The 21,263-nt window shown below is 44.1% G+C and overlaps 1 protein-coding gene across 3 annotated transcripts in view; it reads left to right on the forward strand.

Annotated features, from left to right (window-relative positions):
- The first annotated feature begins 4 nt into the window (after positions 1 to 4).
- fbxo8 (F-box protein 8) overlaps positions 5 to 21,263 on the forward strand; it is a 29,902-nt gene continuing 8,643 nt past the window's right edge. Inside the window, exons 1-6 of one of the 3 annotated variants that reach the window (XR_012597521.1) lie at positions 5 to 208; positions 1,674 to 1,779; positions 10,221 to 10,304; positions 10,805 to 10,949; positions 15,033 to 15,159; positions 15,419 to 15,537. Coding sequence is in view for 2 of the 3 variants with exons in the window: in XM_074663713.1 (XP_074519814.1) it covers positions 1,674 to 1,779; positions 10,221 to 10,304; positions 10,805 to 10,949; positions 15,033 to 15,159; positions 15,419 to 15,537 (581 nt within the window). In the remaining variant the exon portion in view is untranslated. The remainder of the gene's footprint in view (positions 209 to 1,673; positions 1,780 to 10,220; positions 10,305 to 10,804; positions 10,950 to 15,032; positions 15,160 to 15,418; positions 15,538 to 21,263) is intronic. The other 2 variants (XM_074663713.1, XM_074663706.1) reach the window with 2 other exon arrangements.

Below are 21,263 nucleotides of genomic sequence, written 5' to 3' on the forward strand. Positions count from 1 at the left end.
ACTCCTCAGTCGACCGGAGGAGGAGGAGGAGGGTGAAAACAGGATAATTGTGTTCCAGTATGAAAGGTTCCTCTCGACACTCGGGAGCAGCAGCCCTGGATTCATGCTCTGAATGAAATGACAGCAAGATTTCTTTGGTGGCAGTGAAACTTCACTTCCAGCTGTCCGAGTGCGCAGGTCAGATTGTCAGAGGACTCATTTCTCTCAGGTAGGTGACGTTAGCTCGGGTTGCTGAGCTCTGCCACTGTCAGCAGGAAATACTGAGCTCTCATTTCTCCACAAACAACTTCAAAACACTTTAACAAGAAAAGGGTAGACAGGCGCTCGGCTCGACCTGTTTCTTTATAACTTAAACCGGGACTGGAAGCCCAGTCGAGGATTTGTAAGAACAGATGAATCTGACAGCTAGTTCATCCAATCATATGCCACTCTGTGTTCTGCTCCAAGATATGACCAATGGTAAATGGTAATGGTAAATGGACTTGAGCTTATATAGCGCTTTTCTAGTCATGGACTACTCAAAGCTGCTGTACACCACAGGTCACACTTACCCATCCACACCCATTCGCTCGCACATTCACTCACTGATGGAACCAATCTTTACTATGACAGCTATCCATCAGTATATCTAACACAATCACACCCTTTCATACCCATTCACACACCACTGACACAGCAGTGGGAGCAACTAGGGGTTAAGTGTCTTGCCCAAGGACACATCGCCATGTGTCGCCCAGAGCTGGGCTTGAACCTGCAACCTTCTGATCACCGACCAAGCGCATTCTCCAACTGCGCCACCGACGCCCAAGACAATGGGATCGAAGGGAGGCGGGGCTTCACGTCAGTCACTTTTGCATGCTCCATTTTCCAACGTTGATGTTTACAACATGTGATGTGTTTGTTTGAGCAACACGACTGATAGAGAAAGGAGGAGAGACGGACACACACACACACACACACACACACACACACACACACACACACACACACACACACATATACTTATACATATATTTATATATACATATGCTGATAAAATAAATGCAAACTCACAAAGTGTGAATTTAAAAACACACCAGGCACAAAAAAATTCTTTTAAAACAGACTCAAAATCAAAATAGTTAAAATAAATATAAAATAAATAATGTGTTGCCTTGAAAATAAATAAGTAACATAGATAAATAAACAAATAATCAAAATAAATCAACCTATGTTTATAAGTCTTGAAACATTTACCTTCAACCTGCACATGCTGCTGGGACAGGAAGTGTCACTTCAGGCAAACAGTTATTGGTATTAGTCAACATGTAAGGTGTTATGAGCTTATAAACATAACATGTAACATCTTAATGAGATGCCACGGGGCCTAGAGTTCTTCTGCCTCAGTGTTTGGTTCCTCCATATGTGTACTTGTGCTCTCGGTGCTTTCAGTGATTCATATGAAACCATCTCAGTATTTATGTGACACAAAACAAGCTGACTGAAATATTCTTGTTTTTCAGCTTTATTTGCATGAGTGGGCGCTCTGCTTTAGGTTTCAGAGTCAGTAATATGATAGAACAGAGGGGGATCAAATCTCTGTGTGGCCTGAGTCATTCTCTATCTGTGAGGTATCAGAAAGAGGGATGACATGGTGAGGTGATGATGTTCCTCTTTTGTTCCTCTACCTGAAGATGGGTCAAGCACTGTGGAGACTGCCTCCCAGACAACAGCAGCAGCTTCAGGAAGAGCTTGAAGACCATCTGGCTGACCAAGGAGAGGCAAGACGACGAGAGCAAGGTAATCCCAAACATTTGATCCCTTTGGACAAGAGCATTTCCATGTTTATGGAAAACATTGTTGGTTTGAGCCCTTAACACAGAGTACCATCTAAAGTAACGTTAAGTGGCCCTGAGGTGCAGAACATGATAATAAGACAGAAAACAGAAAGACAACAGCTACCATGGAGAAAGAATACGAGAAGTGTTGCTGTTTGGACTAACACACTGTCAGTCTTTTGGACTGGTAGAAAAATCTTTGTTCCCTGAAAGGTTTTGGTGTGTTCACTCCATCAACAACAACTCCAGGTACCCTCAAGTAACCCAGGTACCCTTAGGTACCTCAAGTACCCTCAGGTAACCCAGGTACCCTCAGGTAACCCAGGTACCCTCAGGTAACCCAGGTACCCTCAAGTAACCCAGATACCCTCAGGTACCTCAAGTACCCTCAGGTAACCCAGGGACCCTCAAGTAACCCAGTTACCCTCAGGTAACCCAGGTCTCTCAAGTACCCTCAGGTAACCCAGGTACCCTCTGGTAACCCATGTACCTCAGGTACCTCAAGTACCCTTAGGTAACCCAGGTACCTCAAGTACCTCATGTACCCTCAGGTACCTCAAGTACCCTCAGGTACCTCAAGTACCCTCAGGTACCCACAGGTACCTCAAGTACCCTCAGGTAACCCAGGTGCCTCAGGTTCCCACAGGTACCCCAAGTACCCTCAGGTAACCCAGGTACCCTCAGATAACCCAGGTACCCTCAGGTAACCCAGGTACCCTCAGGTAACCCAGGTATTCTCAGGTAACCCAGGTACCTCAAGTTCCCTCAGGTAACCAAGGTACCCTCAGGTAACCCAGATACCCTCAAGTAACCCAGGTACCCTCAGGTACCTCAAGTACCCTCAGGTACCTCACGTGCCCTCAGGTAACCCAGGTACCTCAGGTACCCTCAGGTACCTCAAGTACCCTCAGGTAACCCAGGTACCCTCAGATAACCCAGGTACCCTCAGGTAACCCAGGTTTTCTCAGGTAACCCAGGTACCTCAAGTTCCCTCAGGTAACCCAGGTACCCTCAGGTAACTCAGATACCCTCAAGTAACCCAGGTACCCTCAAGTACCCTCAGGTACCCTTAGGTACCTCAAGTACCCTCAGGTAACCCAGGTACCCTCAGGTAACCCAGGTTCCCTCAAGTACCCTCAGGTACCTCAAGTGCCCTCAGGTAACCCAGGTACCTCAGGTACCCTCAGGTACCTCAAGTACCCTCAGGTAACCCAGGTACCCTCAGATAACCCAGGTACCCTCAGGTAACCCAGGTACCCTCAGGTAACCCAGGTTTTCTCAGGTAACCCAGGTACCTCAAGTTCCCTCAGGTAACCCAGGTACCCTCAGGTAACTCAGATACCCTCAAGTAACCCAGGTACCCTCAAGTACCCTCAGGTACCCTTAGGTACCTCAAGTACCCTCAGGTAACCCAGGTACCCTCAGGTAACCCAGGTTCCCTCAGGTAACCCAGGTACCTCAAGTACCCTCAGGTAACCCAGGTACCCTAAGGCCTTGTCTTTTGTAGTGTATGATGTTGTGTTTACTTGTTGGAGCCTTTTCTCTTTTAAGCTGTGGGCTTTTGAACTTCTGGGCCATCGTAGCTGCAGAAGCTTTTCATGTTTCATTAAAGCTTCATGGGAGAGGTTGACGACATTTTCACAGCTACATTATTCTGGAGTCTTTTTGTCACTGGTGGAGAGGCAGAAGACATTTTTAGAGAAGACCGGGATGAAGCCCAGAAATTTAAAGGAGCAGTTGCATTTTTTTTCACCTGTGGCATCACTTTCTAGTCAACTTGATGTAACTATGTGTGGACAGTTGTAGGAGTAGTTTGCTCTGGTGTGATGGTCCCACACTGCTCTAACCTGGAGGAGGTGAGACGGCAGCTGTCTGTCTTCAGACACATCACGAGCTCTGACAGTCTTATTTAAACTCGCCGTATGATACGTTCATGCTTTTCCGGCTAAAGCCAACTTTCTGCTGTACTCAGCCAGAGGGGAACCCTCAGGGCCTTAAAGGTATTCAGTGAAGACCTAATAAAAAATATTGAAAGAATTTTGTACTCCCAGATAATTATTTTATTTCTTTATTTTGTTTTATTTTGTTTATCTTACTCAATGAAATCATAGCATTATATTTTTTTATAAACTTGTCCTGGCAAACAATGGGTTAACATAACTAAATGGAAAATGGACCAATCACAATTTTCCTTTTGATGGTATCTGGGTAAATCAGCGACACATTCTGGCAGGCAGGGCCTTCAGGAACTGCAACGAATGCCTGTGTAACTCAAGCGAATGTGGACACGATTTGACAATGACAGCTGTCTTAGCCAATCATATTTTGTTAAGTTGTGGGTGGGACCATTTCCTGTCATCTTCCGGGTATTCGCAAATACCTACCAAACACCTCCTCCCAGCTCCTCTGCACTCAGACGGGGCATATTTTACTTGACCAAAAACACAAATAAACGGATTCCCACCGAAAAAATCTGATATCGGTCTGCATTCACGCTTTATTTAGAGAATTTTCGGCACATTACTTTCACACAAAAACACCGCTAAATAAGGCACTAGTTCTCATCGTGTCGTAAAACGGCGCTACCTCCGCTGCAGAGCCACAGCTGGCTACGAGGCGCTTGGCGCTTGGTGTATCAGTCCGGGCGCAGTGTGCAAGATATAAACAAACGCAGGTAGTCTGTCAGGACGAAGAGACACGACGAGCACTAGAGCCTTATGTAGCGGTGTTTTGTGTGAAAGTAACGCGCTGAAAATTCTCTAAATAAAGCGTGAATGCAGACAGATATCAGATTTTTTCGGTGGGAATCCGTTTATTTGTGTTTTTGGTCAAGTAAAATATGGCCCTGTCTGAGTGCAGAGGAAAGAACCTGACGAGCAGGGAGGGGGTGTTTGGTGCGAGCGCTCTGGGCTTCTGCTGCACAAAAGCACTGCTGTAGGGGTAATTTCTGCCCTGGACCTTGTGATAGGACCCAACTTGTTCCATCCTGGAGTATCACTTTAATGGATAAGCACTGAACTGTAGCTGTGAGTGAGAGAGGAGAAAAGAGAAGATCCAGTTGGCAAAACGTGAAGAGAAATGGCGGAAAGTAATGGAGAAGACTGTGTGGTTGCTGGATTACTTGAAACTCCGTTTTTTTTTTTCAATTTTATATCTAAATTTTTTTTAGGCGTTAGGTGTTGCAGTGTTCAGGCACATGATAAATTTGTAATCCCACAAAACTATCAATATACTGAACTTCCATGTCACATGATTTTGGCTATTGTTTTTATTTCTTTGTTTGATTGTTTATTGCCACGTGTGGTTCAAGGTTAAAATAGTTTTGGATATGTCATTATAGTTTAGTTTAAGTTAGTTTTGAATTTTTTTTTCCATTTTAGTTTAGTTTTAGTTAGTTTGACATTTTTTTCCCATTACAGTTTAGTTTTAATTAGTTTTGAAGCGGGCATTCTAGTTTTTATTTAGTTTTAATTTTTGCAACAAGGCTTAGTTTTAGTTTAGTTTTAGTTTAGTTTCAGTTTAGTTTTAGTTTTTTTCATACCTTATTAACCAGGTGCAGGATTCAAAAAGGTCAGAGTAAATATTTTGTAATACTGTTTATTTTCAAGTCCAACATAGAGCTCACTGCTCAGTCAATGCTGATACTGAACTGTTGGCTGCTGCCTTAAACACAAGAAAATAAACTTAATATAAAAATATAGACATAAATTATATAAAATAATGTTAACATGAATTAAATAAAAATAATAAAAACATAAATAATGTAAAAAAATAATAATATGAGCTTTAATAATTAGAAACTTGGACTCTATAACAATAAAGTCAGACTCACATGAAATTAAACTGTTACAGATGCTCTGATTCATTGCTCCACTACGTTTGGTCGCAACACAGCGCACAGCCAGTCAGTGCAGTAAACAAGCACGGCCCAGTACGTCGCGTCGTGCAAGTTTTTTTTTCCTCAGGATGACATTGGGAAATCAACGCCCCCAACGCATGTAATTGGTTCCTGATTGGTTCCCTATCTGGCACGCTGTGTGCGTACTTATACACTAAGCGGCGAGCGCCTTGTTGCCAGCTGTGGCTCTGCAGTGGAGGTAGCGCCATTTTACGACACGATGAGAACTAGAGCCTTATTTAGCAGTGTTTTTGCGTGAAAGTAACACGCTGAAAATTCTCTAAATAAAGCGTGAATGCAGACCAATATCAGATTTTTTTGGTGGGAGTCCGTTTATTTGTGTTTTTGGTCAAGTGAAATATGGCCCCGTCTGAATGCAGAGGAAACCGGCAGAGGAGCAGGGAGGGGGTGTTTGGTGCGAGCGCCCTGGGCTTCTGCTGCACAAAATCACAGCTGTAGGGGTAATTTCTGCCCTAAACCTTGTGATAGGACCCATCTTGTTCCATCCCAGAGGATCACTTTAAAGTGAAAAATGGCACAGCTCTCCCCTATTTTTTGTTCAATGTTGTATGATCTCCATGTAAACAAACTTTGGGTCAACCTTTTAGTTTAGTTGCCCTTAAGAGAATATGTACTATTTTTCATTTGCAAACGTCAAATAATTCTAAACTCCATCAGTCAGAACCATATGTAGCCGAAACGTTTTGAAGAAAAAACCCATTAGCTTTGGAAGGTAGGCGCGCATTTTCACTAAATGCAAAATATCATACAGATGATGCTGTTACCGAACGTAATTTAAGTGCAGAATATTTTACTTTAACATAATTTCTAACCTCCAAAAGCGGACTTTTCGAGTCTTCGCCTCCTGGCCGCTTACAATGCTGACAAAAGCTAGCCATTACCACAGAAAAATATTCGAACTCCGTGCGATTTTGGCACGTTTCTTCTTGTTCTGATTTTATATATCATTCTGATAGGTAAATGTAAACTACCCGCGAGGCGCCTCATTTCCCCTGGAGATCAATGGTGGCGCATGTAAAATCAGCAGGATTATACAGAAGAAGAAGAGATGCTGCAGGAACCAATCACATGCGTTGGGGGTGTGGATTTCCTGATGTTATTCTAGGGAAAAAAAACTCGCGTACGGTGCTGACAACTGCCGAAAACTGACGTAAAATTGGTTGGGAAAATGTGTCGGATTAATTTAAATCCTAAAGGCTATTAATATTGTCAAAAACTAAAACTAAGGGAATTTTGTCTTTAATTTTAGTTAGTTTCAGTCAGTTTTGTGAACACGAGATACAGTTTTAGTTTACTTATCATTTTTGTTTTCTTTTCTAGTTTTTATTAGTTTGAGTTAACTGAAATGTATTTTGAATTCTAGTTTTCCTTTTTAGTTTCGTTTTAGTTAACTATTATAACCTTGGTGTGGTCCCATGGTCCTACCGAAGGCCCAGTGGCTGGGGCCACGGTTCGCCACTGTACTCAGCTCACCCTTTGAATCAGGAGAAAGCTTTGATAAGACCCCTGTGTCCACAGATTGATCTAGCTGCCCTGTGTCAGTAAATCCAAACTAAGTCCTCTCCCCGGACTCCAACACAGACGCAGCCTCCATGTGTAGTTTGTCCACTTCAGCCTCAACATGAAAGAGTTCATCACCATCATCACCACTGCTGGCTCCAGCGGAGTAGACACTCAACAGCACCTTCAGGTGGGCAGGAAAAGTGGCTACATCACTCCTCAGCTTGCAGAAACTTAAATCTGTTCTGGATATGAATTTAAAAAAGTTTCACAGGAAAGGATTCAGGTTTGTGCTAGAGACAGGCTGATATAGACTTTTTTGGGGCTGATTCCGATACTGATTATTAGTAGGAGAGGAGGCCGATAACCAATATTTGGAGCCAATATTGATTTGCTGTCAAAGGTGAAAATATTGGTGTAAAAATTTTGAACAATGCAAACTTCACCACTTAACTGCATTCAAATGTCTTCAAGCATATGTTTATTAATCAGCTCCCAGGCTTAGCCTCATGTTTTATAAAGTTAAATGAAAACTAAAAAAATAAATAGCTAAAGTTTTCGACAGTTAATAAAGTTTTCCAAAATTTCAATGTAACTGCAATAAAACTGGACAGAATCAAGTTTGTGCTGCCTTTTACAGGCATGTGATTCCGTTGAATTAATTTTCTGTTTGGTTTTACATGACTGATTTTAAATGTTTTGACCCTCTAAGGTAGGCCTGTCACGATAATCAATAAATCAATTAACCAAATGATTAATAAAAATGTCCTCGGTAAGTTTGCCAGCCTCGATAAACTGACATGTGCATGCATGTTTGTTTTCCTCCGCTCTTTTGACCAAAGAGGCTGAATGAGAAAATGGCTCACTACTTCTATCTTTCCTAACATCGGAGTGCATAGGTTCTATAGCGGATTTAGCGGATTTATAGCGGAGTGAGCATCTGTCAAAAATGCGATCTTTGGGGTGAAGACGGGGCTGCTCCCGCGTACACACGGAGAGAGCTGAAGCGAGCGACCTGAGGGGTAAGGAGGAAACACACACTAATATGAGTGATGGCACCAAAGATACGGTTCTTAAGCCGCCTGCCACAGTCCCAGTGTGGGAATATTTCGTTTTTTATCAGAATGAACAAAGTGTGAGCTCATGAACACCAACCAGCTGATATGTGGCATTTGTTTGAAAATAGTGGCGACGAAGAAGAAGGAGGGGAGGTGCAGCAGAGCCTTGTTCTTTGACAATCCGCTCTTACTGAGGCTTTTGGTCGGCAAAGTAAATAGAAATAAAAACTCCAAATGTTGGCGCTCAAAGACAGATACATTGCCAAAGAAATGCAGCCCTTCAATATGGCTGAAAGCCAGAATTGTTAAAAATGTTTGACAGACAGTACGGATTGACTGGGAAAAAGGACATGTTACAAACAATTCAGGAACTGTATAAACTCCCTTTTATTAAGGCTAGAATCTAGGGCTAGATTAGGCCTGTCTACAAATGTTGGAGAAACTGTGCAGAGAAGCATCAACAAGCAGCTCCTGGCTGTCTGCAGTTTAAAACTTTCCTTATCACTTTTTAAGAGGCAGAAAAACATATTCCTGTGGTAATTGATAAGAGGAGTGGTTTTTGTGTCTGTGGATATTAAAATAAGCTCATAGACAGTAAGACAGTCACGATACTAATAGCGTTAGCCCGTCAATGGGATTTTCTATTGGCATTAGCATTAGGCTAGCAGACTTTTGCTAACCAAAGCTAGCTGATTAAGAATCACTTTCCTTTGCTCAGTTAGGCTGTGTGTATCGTTTTCTATCTGTTTTACTGTGCTTTTCTGTGTTGAGTCTAAATAAATGACCAAATCAACAACGTTCTCTCATTTCACTAGAACTGTTCAGCGATTTGCAGAGCTGAGTGCTTACGTTCAGGGAGGGGAAAATAGAGTACATTAGGTCTCCACTCACACACACACACACATACTTCTATGACAATTTCCATATGTATACAATGAGCAACCTTAATTCATGTGATCAACGGACACGTTTGGAGGAGCTGCCAGTGAGCAGAGCTGCTTATGTTTACATAACATTATTGGGCTCACAGTAACATTAGTTGTGAGTGACAGAGGACTGGAAGTTCATCACAATTTTGGGAGACTCTGTTTCCTTAACTTACCTTCGAAACATGTATCTGCTATTCAGAGTTTCTCCTCTTGGCAAAACCTTTTTCATCTGTGTTGTGTGTGTGCTAGAGAGACAGCGCTGGATGCGCACAGCTTTCACTGCTGATTGGCTGTTACCTGAGCCATGGCTCTGCTTGTAACCAACCAGATGGTACTGTGGGTGGGACAGTGCTGGGGACTGAGAAGTGACCGCATCACAGCGGAAACAACACAGTTTTGAGGGGGTTTCTTATTGGCCATTGGATTAAAAAAAAGGCTGATGCCAATATTGGCCCCGGTAATCGGCCCGGCCGATAATTGGTCAATCCCCAGTTTGTGCTTTGGGTGGAGATGTACTACAGCTGGATGTGCAACAGTTCATAAATGAGTGATTGTAACTAAAGAACGTTATGCTAAGACTTCAGTCCTTCAGGTGGCTTTTCAGGCCAAACCATGAAACGCTGGCTCATCTTTTTCTTTTGTAAAATTTCACTTTGAGCTTAGAGAACTGTGGTACGCCTTTTCCTCTGTTTGACAAAGTCAGCCACATGTGATCAGTTTCCAGGTTTGGCCATTTTACAGATCCTGAAGTTTCATGTTCAGCCTAAAGAGATATGCCACAGCAGGAATCAGGACACCAGTCAGAGCAGTCTTCAGAAATCTGAGCCTAAACACTTTCACAGAATGTTTTCTGCAGCTCTTTGATTTATCAGGTCAAATAATCCAAGTCATTTAGTGTAGTCGCTTAGTTCTTCTTCACGTTTGGTGTCCAAGCTAAGCAAAGTAAAATGCATGTATGATTTAATGTAGGTTAACTTATGGATTACTTTTCCCTCAGGTCGAGATAGAGGTTCTCAGAGGAGAGCGCCTCACAACTGTTATGGCCCTGACATCTACCACCTGCTGAGAACACGCATGGGAGGTATGGACATTTAGGCCCCGTTTACACGACAACGTTTCATCTGAAAACACTAAAATGCAGTGAAAAAAATCTGCATTTACACGGAAACGCTGAGGGACTGAAAACGCCGTAGTAAGCGAGCTAGGCCTATAGTCGGCGCTATAACTGTCTTGTCCAGAAGCCGCTTTTGGGAGACCTTTAGTGAAGTAGCGTTGGGCTGATCATCTGGTGAATTGGGGAATACTAAGAGAAGAAGTGGAGTAATAGATGCACATTTTGTTAAAGACAGTCAGCAGATTCTGCAGATTGAGCAGCACAAGCTCAACACAGTAGTTTGCGACAAATGTAAAAACGGTACTGTTGTCCATGATCAGCTTTGGCAAAAATGATATGGACCGTGTGTGTGTGTGTGTGTGTGTGTGTGTGTGTGTGTATGTGTGTGTGTGTGTGTGTGTGTGTGTGTGTGTGTGTGTGTGTGTTTGTGTGTGTGTGTGTGTGTCTATGTGTGTTTGTGTTTCCAGGTAAAGAGCAGCATGGCTTTATCGATCTGGAGATGCTTCCTCCTGAGTTAGGTATAACCATCCTGTCATACCTGAACGCCACTGACCTGTGCCTGGCTGGCTGCGTGTGGCAGGACTTGGGGAACGACGAGTACCTGTGGCAGGGGTAAGCACACCTAAGACTCAGACCCCTGTTTTAGACAGGTTTTCATGAAACGGGGTTTGCATAGTGGATGAACCTGTATCCAGGGGCTTGCAGACAGACGGACACGAGGACAGTATTCCTCTGGGCCTCTGTCAGTTAGAGGTTTCCCCTGATGGTGTCACCCAAAGGCGTCACCTGAAGGCGTCACCTGAAGGTGTCACCTGAAGGTGTCCCTTGAAGGTGTCACCTGAAGGTGTCCCTTGAAGGTGTCACCTGAAGGTGTCACCTGAATGTGTCCCCTGAAGGTGTCCCTTAAAGGTGTCCCCTGAAGGCGTCACCTGAAGGTGTCACCTGAAGGTGTCCCTTGAAGGTGTCACCTGAAGGTGTCCCTTAAAGGTGTCCCCTGAAGGCGTCACCTGAAGGTGTCACCTGAAGGTGTCCCTTGAAGGTGTCACCTGAAGGTGTCACCTGAATGTGTCCCCTGAAGGTGTCACCTGAAGGTGTCACCTGAAGGCGTCACCTGAAGGTTTCACCTGAAGGTGTCCCCTGAAGGCGTCACCTGAAGGTGTCCCCTGACAGTCACGTGTCAGGCCAGGTGAGCCCAGTTAAAGGAAAACTACTTAAGAAGGTCACTCCGCATCTTTAAATGGGCCACAGTAATCAAACAATAAGGGAAAGAAAAAGGATCTCTGCTGCTGAAAAGCTTTAGACAGTGAAGTATCAGGAAGAAGGTCTGAAATCATTTGACAGATCATGAAAACTATAGTGTAGTCATCTGATTCAGAGCACAGACAGGTTTGAGCAGATAAAATTGTCGTGAGGAAGGTTTTGTCAGTCACATTCGTCAGTCCATAAAGGGGCGCTGATGCCTCCGGAGTCCCACCAACCTACGGTGCAGGATCTTCCACAGGACTGCGGTCGAGCACAAACCTCCTGTCCAGCAACTTTTAACCAATGCTTACCTGCAGAAACACTCGCAGTGGACCCAGACATGCATGAAGACTCATTTCCAAAGTCTCCTTCCCTGATGAGCACCATGCAGGCCTGGATGGTCCTGATGGATGGAGTCATGGATGGTTGGTGGAGGGCCACCATGTCCTAACAAGTATAATATCATTTTGATTTCAGTAAGTGTGACCTCCCAATGCTGCAAATTCAACCAATGACCATTTTCACTTCTCTACAACCTGTGATTGGTTTGGGTCCTGTTGAAGCAGCATTTGCATTTTCTTTGTTTTCTAAAAAAAAGTAGGTGTCATTGGGAGGCTTTTTGAATAAAAAATGAAAATGCTCCAACAGTAAAAGACTTAAAGGGCAACTCTGGTTTTTCAACACCTGGACCTTATTTAAAGGTGTGTGCATGCTCATGTACTCACTCAGACAAACATCGTGCAGCTTCAAAAATATAGCTGAAATGAGCGATTTTGCAGAGATTATGTCCCGCGCTGAAGCTCCCTTGCCGTGGCCCCCTCTAAGTGCAGCTAAAATGGGTTGGATCTAAATAACTTCTGAAGGACTCCGAGCTGCACGATGTTTGTCTCAGTGAGTATATGAGCATGCACACACCTATAAATAAGGTCCAGGTGTCAAAAAAAACGGTGTTGCCCTTTAAGGTCAGACTGACTGGTTTGTATCAACCATTTAGGAAAATCAGAGAAAAAATTTTTTTTGCACAAAAATTCTGAAAGCGGTGTAAGGGCCAAGCCTTTAGAGGTAGGGTGTGCCGAAGTTTCCGTTCCTTGTTAGTAACCATAACATTCGAACTGGGCTACTCCTCCTTAGCTTACTGCCAGCAGCAGCTCACACCCGCAGCCTTCGACCATGTCTACCTAAACACACTTACTAGCCTAGCAACTACTTTTAGCATTACTTTTATACAAGGGAGAGACTCAAGAGCTGTGCACCTGACTAAGCATGCTAGCACAAGCTAATCACGGGTATCTGACACATACCTGGTTAGCAGAAAGCTAACTCGTGTCGCTCTACATTCCCCGCTGCTCCCCAAGTTCCTGAAAGCAGGTGAAAGTGGAGCCAATCTTCACCCTTGTTTTGGAAAAAGCTTTATCTGTTTGGAGTTTCTTTTCACTTTGGTTGTGTTTCGTCCTCCGTGCTATGTCCACTATTGTAACTGCTCCGATTAGCTTCTTCCACTCACTATTATCAACGCACAAAGTCACTTGCACACTGGGCACTCTGTGATTGGCTGGTGTATCCATGCTTACTCTCTACCCAGAAGCGTCCGAACACAACCAAAACATCAACATCCAGGCAGAGGAGGGGGTTGGGGCAGACACAGACACTGATACATGTGAAGTGACCATTGAGCAGGATTATTCCTGTCAAAATTGATCTTTTATTTTTCAGGAAAGCCCTGCAGACTGTACCTTTAAGAATGGAGTTACAGACATATTTATATCCCAGAGCTGCTGCATTGGAGGCCATGAAGGAGACAGCAGCATCAGAGACAGCTCAAAGCTCCTCAAGACGTTCTGAGATTAAACTCTTTTACCTGAGATCATTGCTGTGTGTGTGTGTGTGTGTGTGTGTGTGTGTGTGTGTGTGTGCTCTTTACTAAACACCCTCTCCTAGTTGCCCTGTTACAAAGTCCTTGGCCCATGCCTGCGCTATAAGGCTGTAGCTTGATATGCAGTGTGGTAAACAGAGGAGTGAGGTGTGGAGGGGGGTGTTTGTGTCAGATGGAGCTCCTGCTTTGTTAGAGCAGCAGGATGAGCCCCTATTTCCAACAAGCAGAGTTGGGGTCCATGGCCCCCCACAGGGGGCACCAGAAAGCTGCAAAAGCGTCCAGCTGCAGACCTGCACTCTGAGCCACTCTCTGTTCCACCACTGTCAGAAGGAAGTGATGTCACGCCTCCACTATCAGAAGGAAATACATCATGATAGTGAAACATTTCAAAATAAAAGTTCACTTCTAACTGTTGGGTAGACACTTCTGTTTTTCTGCACTTTGATTACCCTGGTTCACTTTATTCCTGGATAGCTTTACACACAAAAAAGAAAACATTAAGATGCACATCATCAAGCACATCATCAAACATATCACATGGACTCTCTGTACAGGAGAGAGAGCTGGGAACACCACATCTCTGTGAAGTTGCAACACTCGCTCTTTAGCGCTCACTGCTGCTGCTGAGGGGGTGACTGATATGAGGCTAACAGGTTGTCAAAATTACCTATGTGACCACTTGGCCTGTGTGTTGACTGAATCTCTGTGACCTCTGAACTTCTGTAACCTTCTAAACCTTTGTGACCTTTAAAAACTCTGTGACCTCCCTACATTCTGTAACCTCTAAATATCTGTGACCTCTGAACCTCTGCGACCTTTAAACCTCTGTAATCTCTAACCTTAGTGACCACCAAACTTCTGTGACTACTTAACCTCCGTGACCTCAGAATCTCTGTGACCACTGAACCTCTGTGACAACATAACCTCTGAATCTCTGTAACCATTCAACCTCTGTGACCACTGAATCTCTGTGACCACTGAACCTCTGTGACCACATAACCTCTGAATCTCTGTAACCATTCAACCTCTGTGACCACTGAATCTCTGTGACCACTGAACCTCTGTGACCACATAACCTCTGAATCTCTGTAACCATTCAACCTCTGTGACCACTGAATCTCTGTGACCATTCAACGTCTGTGACCACTGAATCTCTTTGACCACTGAACCTCTGTAACCACATAACCTCTGAATCTCTGTAACCATTCAACCTCTGTGACCACTGAATCTCTGTGACCATTCAACCTCTGTGACCACTGAATCTCTGTAACCATTCAACCTCTGTCACTTCTGAACCTCTGTGAACACTTAACCTCTGAATCTGTGTAACTTTTCAACCTTTGCGACCTCTGACTCTCTATGACCTTTGAATCTCTGTGACCACTGAATAACTGTGACCACTGAACCTCTGTGACCACTGAATCTCTGTAACCTTTCAACCTTTGTGACTTCTGAACCTCTGTAACCACTTATCACAGGGTTTAACTACTTTGCTGTTTTCGTTTCTCTGTTTACCCCATGTTCACTAAAGTTTAGTTGATAGATTGATGATTGATTATATGTGTGTGTGTCTCAATCAGGCTGTGTAAGTCAACGTGGGGTCACTGCTCCATCTACAATAGAAGACTTCCTGCTGGTTTCTCGTACAGGAGGCTGTACCTGCAGCTGGATGAAGGCAGCCTGACGTTTAATGCCAACGCTCAGGAGGTAACACACACACACACACACGCACACACACACACACACACACACACATGAACAATCATATCATTCCACAGTCATGTGTTTGATGTCGCTGCCTTTGGTGTGGGCTGTTTTGTCTGACACCAGAGTTTGTAGGTCTGGATCATTTGAGGGATTAGGACTGATTCATGTCAGAATTTTATCACCTTCTCTTTCTGTCTAACTGTGTGTGTACCTGTGTGTGTGCCTGTGTGTGTGCCTGTGTGTGTGCTTGTGTGTGTAGGGTATCGGTTACTTTATGTCCAAAGGTATCCTAGTCGATCATCCCACCGAGCTGGCCAAGTTTATATTCTACACCAGACGTCTGAACTGGAAGATGCTGAGGATTTACCTGGACGAGAGGTGAGGACAGTGTGACACTGTTGGACTCCTTCAACACCTCATAGAGCAGAGACACTCCCTATCTCTCAGTATGTCTCTGTCCTTAATGAAGCACTTCATGGGTGATATCTTTGTGACTGATGGGGGCTGTGATAGACAAGACTGTTACTGGTTCTGTCAGTTTAAGGGTGTTTTCACACCTGGATCTTTTGGAGAACTTGTTCCAACCCCCCACCCCAACCCTCCCATTAAGTCCAGTTTGTTTGGACTTTTGTGAACACAGCAATCACACTGAGATGCTGGACAAAAAAAGCGGGTTGAGGACACCTAAACAGGTTGGCCTCTGCTGGCTTCCATTACAGCCCTGTAGAGTTTCCTGTGCAGTGAGAACACAATCACCTCAGCAACCGATACAACAGACTCATAACTGAGGTTCACACTGTAGCAGTGGGGGAGCTTAGCATAAGAATTACCCACAGTTCATTGTAATGTGAAGTGAAACCATAAACAAACACAGGGTTCCAGGGAAAGCCCCCAAACTTTAGGGTAAACAAAGACGTAACACAGAAATGTAAAAAGAGACAGAAAACAAGAATCAGAGAAATGAAACCAATGATGAAGCTTCAGAAATATGAGTCTGCCTGTCTTTAAGAGTAAGAACCAATGAAACAGCCTTCACCTGCTCTAATCTTTATCTTTACACATCCTGTATGTGCACTTTCATTGGGTTCAGATATTAAGGTTTGATGTTGATGTTTCTATCAGCTTAGTGCACTCAGACACTTTCTAGTGAAGCCAGTGAAGTCAGTAAGGACTTGTAGTAACTTTCTCTGATGCTTCGGGCCTCCTGCAGGCCTTGTTGGGATAGGCCCCTAATTCCTCTGCCGAAACACTTCATAGCTGAATTTCTAATACCTTGGTCTTAGGCCATTGAGGACGAAGATGCAGAGTCCAGTCAGCCATGGAGTTCAGTCAGCCTGAAACTTTATTCAAAACAAGCCATCTTGAACAAAGTGAAGTCCCTGGGTCTGCAGTGTATCAACTAACTCCATCCTCCTAGGCCTCTAACAGCCTAAAAGCCCTCCCCCAAAGGCCCAGAAAGCATCTCCCAAAGCCTCCCCAAAACCCAAGGACCTCAGAAAAACCTTCAGTAAAGAAACCTCTACAGACCCCAAGAAAAAAAACCCTCTTCCAAGGCAGAGGCAGCTTCTTTTATACCCTCGTGTTGGGGCTTCTTTCTGTACCAGATGATCTGCAAGACATTCCTTTCCCCTGTACAAGACGGTAATTGGTTGTTCTTTTCTGAGCAACAGAAGCTGTCCCTCTTGGACCCACATTTGGAAGGTGTACGTCAGTAGTCAGTTTTTAGTTCAGAATAGAAACTCCTGTTGCACCCTGAATTGGAGTAGGCTCGAATTCAGTGTCCTCAGATGTTTCCATGTTATTTCTGTCATAGCTGGCCTTGGACCTACATGTCAGCTGACACTTCTGGAGGAGACTGGTGGGATGTCTCCATCTGTCAGTCAGAAAGAGGAAATCTTTAAATGTGAAAATGTTACTTAGAATCCAGAGATCCTTTAAGGTCTTATTGATCTAAACAGCAACTAGTGTTGCACGATATACTTGTAATAGCTAAAGCCCAATGCTTAGCTACCTTGGCGGCTAATATGGCTTTGTAACTGACGCGCTGCGCCCTCCACACTTGTACTGTGTATAAATAACGTCCGACATCATGTCTTGTATTTCTTTTGATTTATTTTCTCACCCAGTGGAGTCCACAATCATTCACAACGGTCCACGATGTAATCGGCTTCACACAGTTTAAATCCGTTTTACATGTACGGCGTTAAGGAGCAGTGGCCTCACGGCGCTGCGGTCAGAAATCGTACGTGCTCCCACCGCCTAGCAACACCCGCTCCCACCAAAGGTTCCTACCTAAATACAATTGCATCTACGGCCCCCCAGTGCCATAGCACCCTCTAGTGGATATACTGGGGGTAACACCCATCAAAAAACATGAACCAGTAAAATGGCCATTACACACCGGCCCCTAATTGTGATGACAAACAGGCATAACAATTCCAATATTTACAAACAAGTGGCCATTTTCAGAATGACAAACACCATATACCACCCTTTTTTTTTTTTTTTTTTTTTTTTTTTTTTTTTTTTTAAACCACATCTCAATGATCTGCTAAACAGCAGCCTCCTGTATTAAGCAAAGTTTTGCGACAGGCCGCTCAATGACATTTGACTTTGTTTGCAGCTGCACTGAGCGAACAACTCCCTTTTTATCATGAAAAACCTCCAAGACCTTCCCAAGCAACCAAGAGCCTCGAGGAGCAGAGGAGTCCATGATGATGACAACATCTCCAACTTTAAGATTTTTCCTTTTTTGGTTCCATTTTTGCCTTTCTTGCAGTAGAGGTAGATACTCATGAATCCATCGTTTCCAGAATAGATCTGATATGTATTGAGCTTGTCTCCATCGACGCTTGACATATAGATCATGGGGCTCAAACAATCCAGGTGGCAATGCAGGTTTTCCCTTCATTAAAAGAATGTGATTGGGAGTGAGGGGTTCCAAGTCATTTGGATCATTCGACAGTTTAGTGATTGGTCGATCGTTCAAAATTGCTTCTGCCTCACATATGACAGTATGAAGACCATCGTCATCTAAAACCTGTTGCTGAAGCAGTGAATTGAGAATCCTCCTTACCATACGAATCATCCTCTCCCAAACACCACCAAAATGCGAGCCTGTTGGAGGATTGAAGCACCACGTGACACCATGTTGCTGCAACACTCTTTGGATCTGTGAGTGATTCAGAGCTTCCAGAGCCTCCTTTAGCTCTCTTTTGGCCCCTATGAAGTTAGTTGCATTATCAGACTGAATGCGAACCACTTGACCTCTCCTGGCCATAAAACGGCGTAAAGCATTTATACAAGCATCTGTATCCAAAGAACATGCAATCTCAAAATGCACTGCTCGGCTTGCAAGACAAGTGAATAGCACTCCATAGCGTTTGGCTTTACCTCGGCCTTTCCTGACTTCAATCGGTCCAAAATAGTCCATTCCAACATTAGTAAACGGGGGATGGTCAGGAAGAATCCGTTCTTTTGGCAAATCAGCCATTTTCTGTTCCATCAACCTGCTGTTGTATCTCCTGCAAAAGCAACAGTCTGCCATGATTTTCCTGACAGCCGAGTTGGCCCCTGTGACCCAGTACTTCTTCCTCAGTGTGGACAACATGTGGTTACGACCACTGTGAGCAAGCTGTTGGTGAATTTGCTTGAGAATAAGTGTAGCTACGTTCTGATCTTTTGAGAGAATGAGGGGGTGCTTCAATTCTTCTGGCAGTGAACCTTTAGTCAGGCGTCCTCCAACTCTCAAAAGTCCATTATCCAAATATGGATCCAACCTGTAAATTGAGCTCTGCTTGTTAACTGAACCTTTCCCAGCTTTCAATGCAGCAATTTCTTCAGGAAACCTTTGCTGCTGACAGTACTGGATAATAGCAAGCTCAGCCTCCACAAGATCCTCCACTGTTAAAGATTGGCCCTTTGGCTCTTGCCTTTGTTGCTCTACCTGAGCCACTGATGCACCTCTCCTACGACTCCTCTCCAATAGAGTCTTTTTTAGCTTGAGAAACCAAGCAACTGTTACTTTCAGCTTCCTCCAATCTGAAAAGTAAGCCATTAGTTGACTGGTTGCATTCGATGAGCTGTCGACAATGGTGACATTTACCAAGGCTTCCTTTTTGACCTCCAGGTCATCTTCCCTGAGAGCAGTCTCCACGACATTCATTGGCCAGCTTTCCTCTTTTTCATTCAAAAACTTGGGACCCTCAATCCATCTGCAGTTTTGGAGGAAATTTCCAGCCCTCACTCCTCTGGATCCATCATCTGCTGGATTTTCTTTGGAGCTAACATAACGCCACTGAGAAGGTATGGTGGCTTCTCTGATTGTCGTGAGCCTGTTCGCCACAAATGTATGAAAACGCTTGTCTTTGTTCCAGATGTACTTCAGCACTGAAGTGCTATCGGTCCAAAAGACAGACTCTTGCAGATGAAGCCTTAGCTCATTTTTCAACATTAAGTCGACATGAACAGCCAGCACAGCAGCAGTGAGCTCCAAACGAGGAATGGTAATGGCCTTTAAAGGTGTAACTCGGGCCTTGCCCATTAAGAATGCAACATGGACGTCCCCTTTGTCATTCTGCATCCTGAGGTAGGTCACAGCTCCATATCCTGCTTCACTAGCATCTGAGAAGTGATGCAGTTGAGCATGCTTCAAGTCACCAAATCCTTTAGGCTTGATACATCTTGCCACCTCAAACTCAAACAGAACCTCAAGGTCTTTAATCCACCTGTTCCACTGATGCAGCATGTCCCGAGGTATGATTTCATCCCATCCAATGCTTCTTCTGCATAGCTCCTGTAGCATCATTTTAGCAGGCAGCACAACTGGGGCAAGAAATCCAAGGGGATCATAAACAGAGCTTGAAACTGATAACATTCCACGTCTTGTACAAGACCTCTGAGGAATGTCCATCTTGAATCTGAAACTGTCAGATTCAACACACCACAGAAGACCTAGAGCTCGTTCCACAGGAAGATTGTCACGGTCAAGATTGAGCTCTCTCAGATCTTTAGCTCGATGTTCTTCAGAAACAGTTTGCAGTACATGGCGACTATTGCTCATCCATTTGGTCAGAACAAATCCTCCTTTCTGACAAAGAGCAGTAAGATCTTTGACCAAGAGTGATGCCTCCTTTTCCGAGCCTGTACTCCTTAAACAATCATCCACATAGAAGCTTTCCTTGATGGTTTGAACCACTTCAGATGAAAAACTGGACTGATTGTCCTCTGCGGTTTTCCTCAGAGCAAAGCTAGCACAACTTGGAGAGGATACAGCACCAAACAAGTGAACAGTCATTCGAAATTCAGACACCTCCTTGGTCAGATCTCCTTCTGGCCACCATAGAAACCGTAAGAAATCTCTGTCATCCTTGGGCACTTTCACCTGATGAAACATTGATTTTATGTCTCCCATGACTGCAAATGATTCCTGTCTGAATCTGAGGAGGACTCCCAGTAAAGTGCTGGTGAGATTGGGTCCTTGCAACAGCTGCTCATTCAAAGATGTTCCCTTGAAAGTCGCACCACAATCAAATACCACCCTCAGCGTCCTCTTCTTTGGGTGATATACACCGTGATGTGGGATGTACCAAACTTTCCCATTGCAACAATCCAGCTGTTCTGTAGGTACCGGCTCTGCATAACCTTGAGCAATCATCTCATTGAGACAAGCTTTGTACTCCTTAAAAAACTTCTCATTACTGATAAATTTTTTCTTTAGGCTTAGCAACCTTTGTTTTGCCACAGAGAGGTTGTTTGGCATGGACACATTTTCCTTCTTAAAGGGCAGTTTCAAACTGTAGTGACCATCCTCCAATGTTGCGGAATTTTCCATTATTTCCATAAACTGTTCATCCTCCCTTGAAAAGCCCTTTTCCTCTGAAGCTCTCTCATTGAAATCATGGTTGTACTGCTCACACAACAACTTTTCCAACCTTGTTGTAGAAATCCTATTGACCGAAGCAGAAGGAAAATCTGATGCCACAGTGCTGTCAGAAGTGTGCAGAGGTCCATTTATGACCCATCCTAATGCTGTCCTTATAGCATATGGACCATCTCCACGACTGTTGATGACATCCCACGGCTCCAACATCTTTGGTGCATTG

This window comes from Halichoeres trimaculatus, unplaced genomic scaffold (genome assembly GCF_033239565.1).
Source record: "Halichoeres trimaculatus isolate MK-OKI-2021-1 unplaced genomic scaffold, fHalTri1.1 fHalTri1_scaffold_2, whole genome shotgun sequence".
In the NCBI taxonomy this organism is placed as follows: Eukaryota; Metazoa; Chordata; class Actinopteri; order Labriformes; family Labridae; genus Halichoeres; species Halichoeres trimaculatus.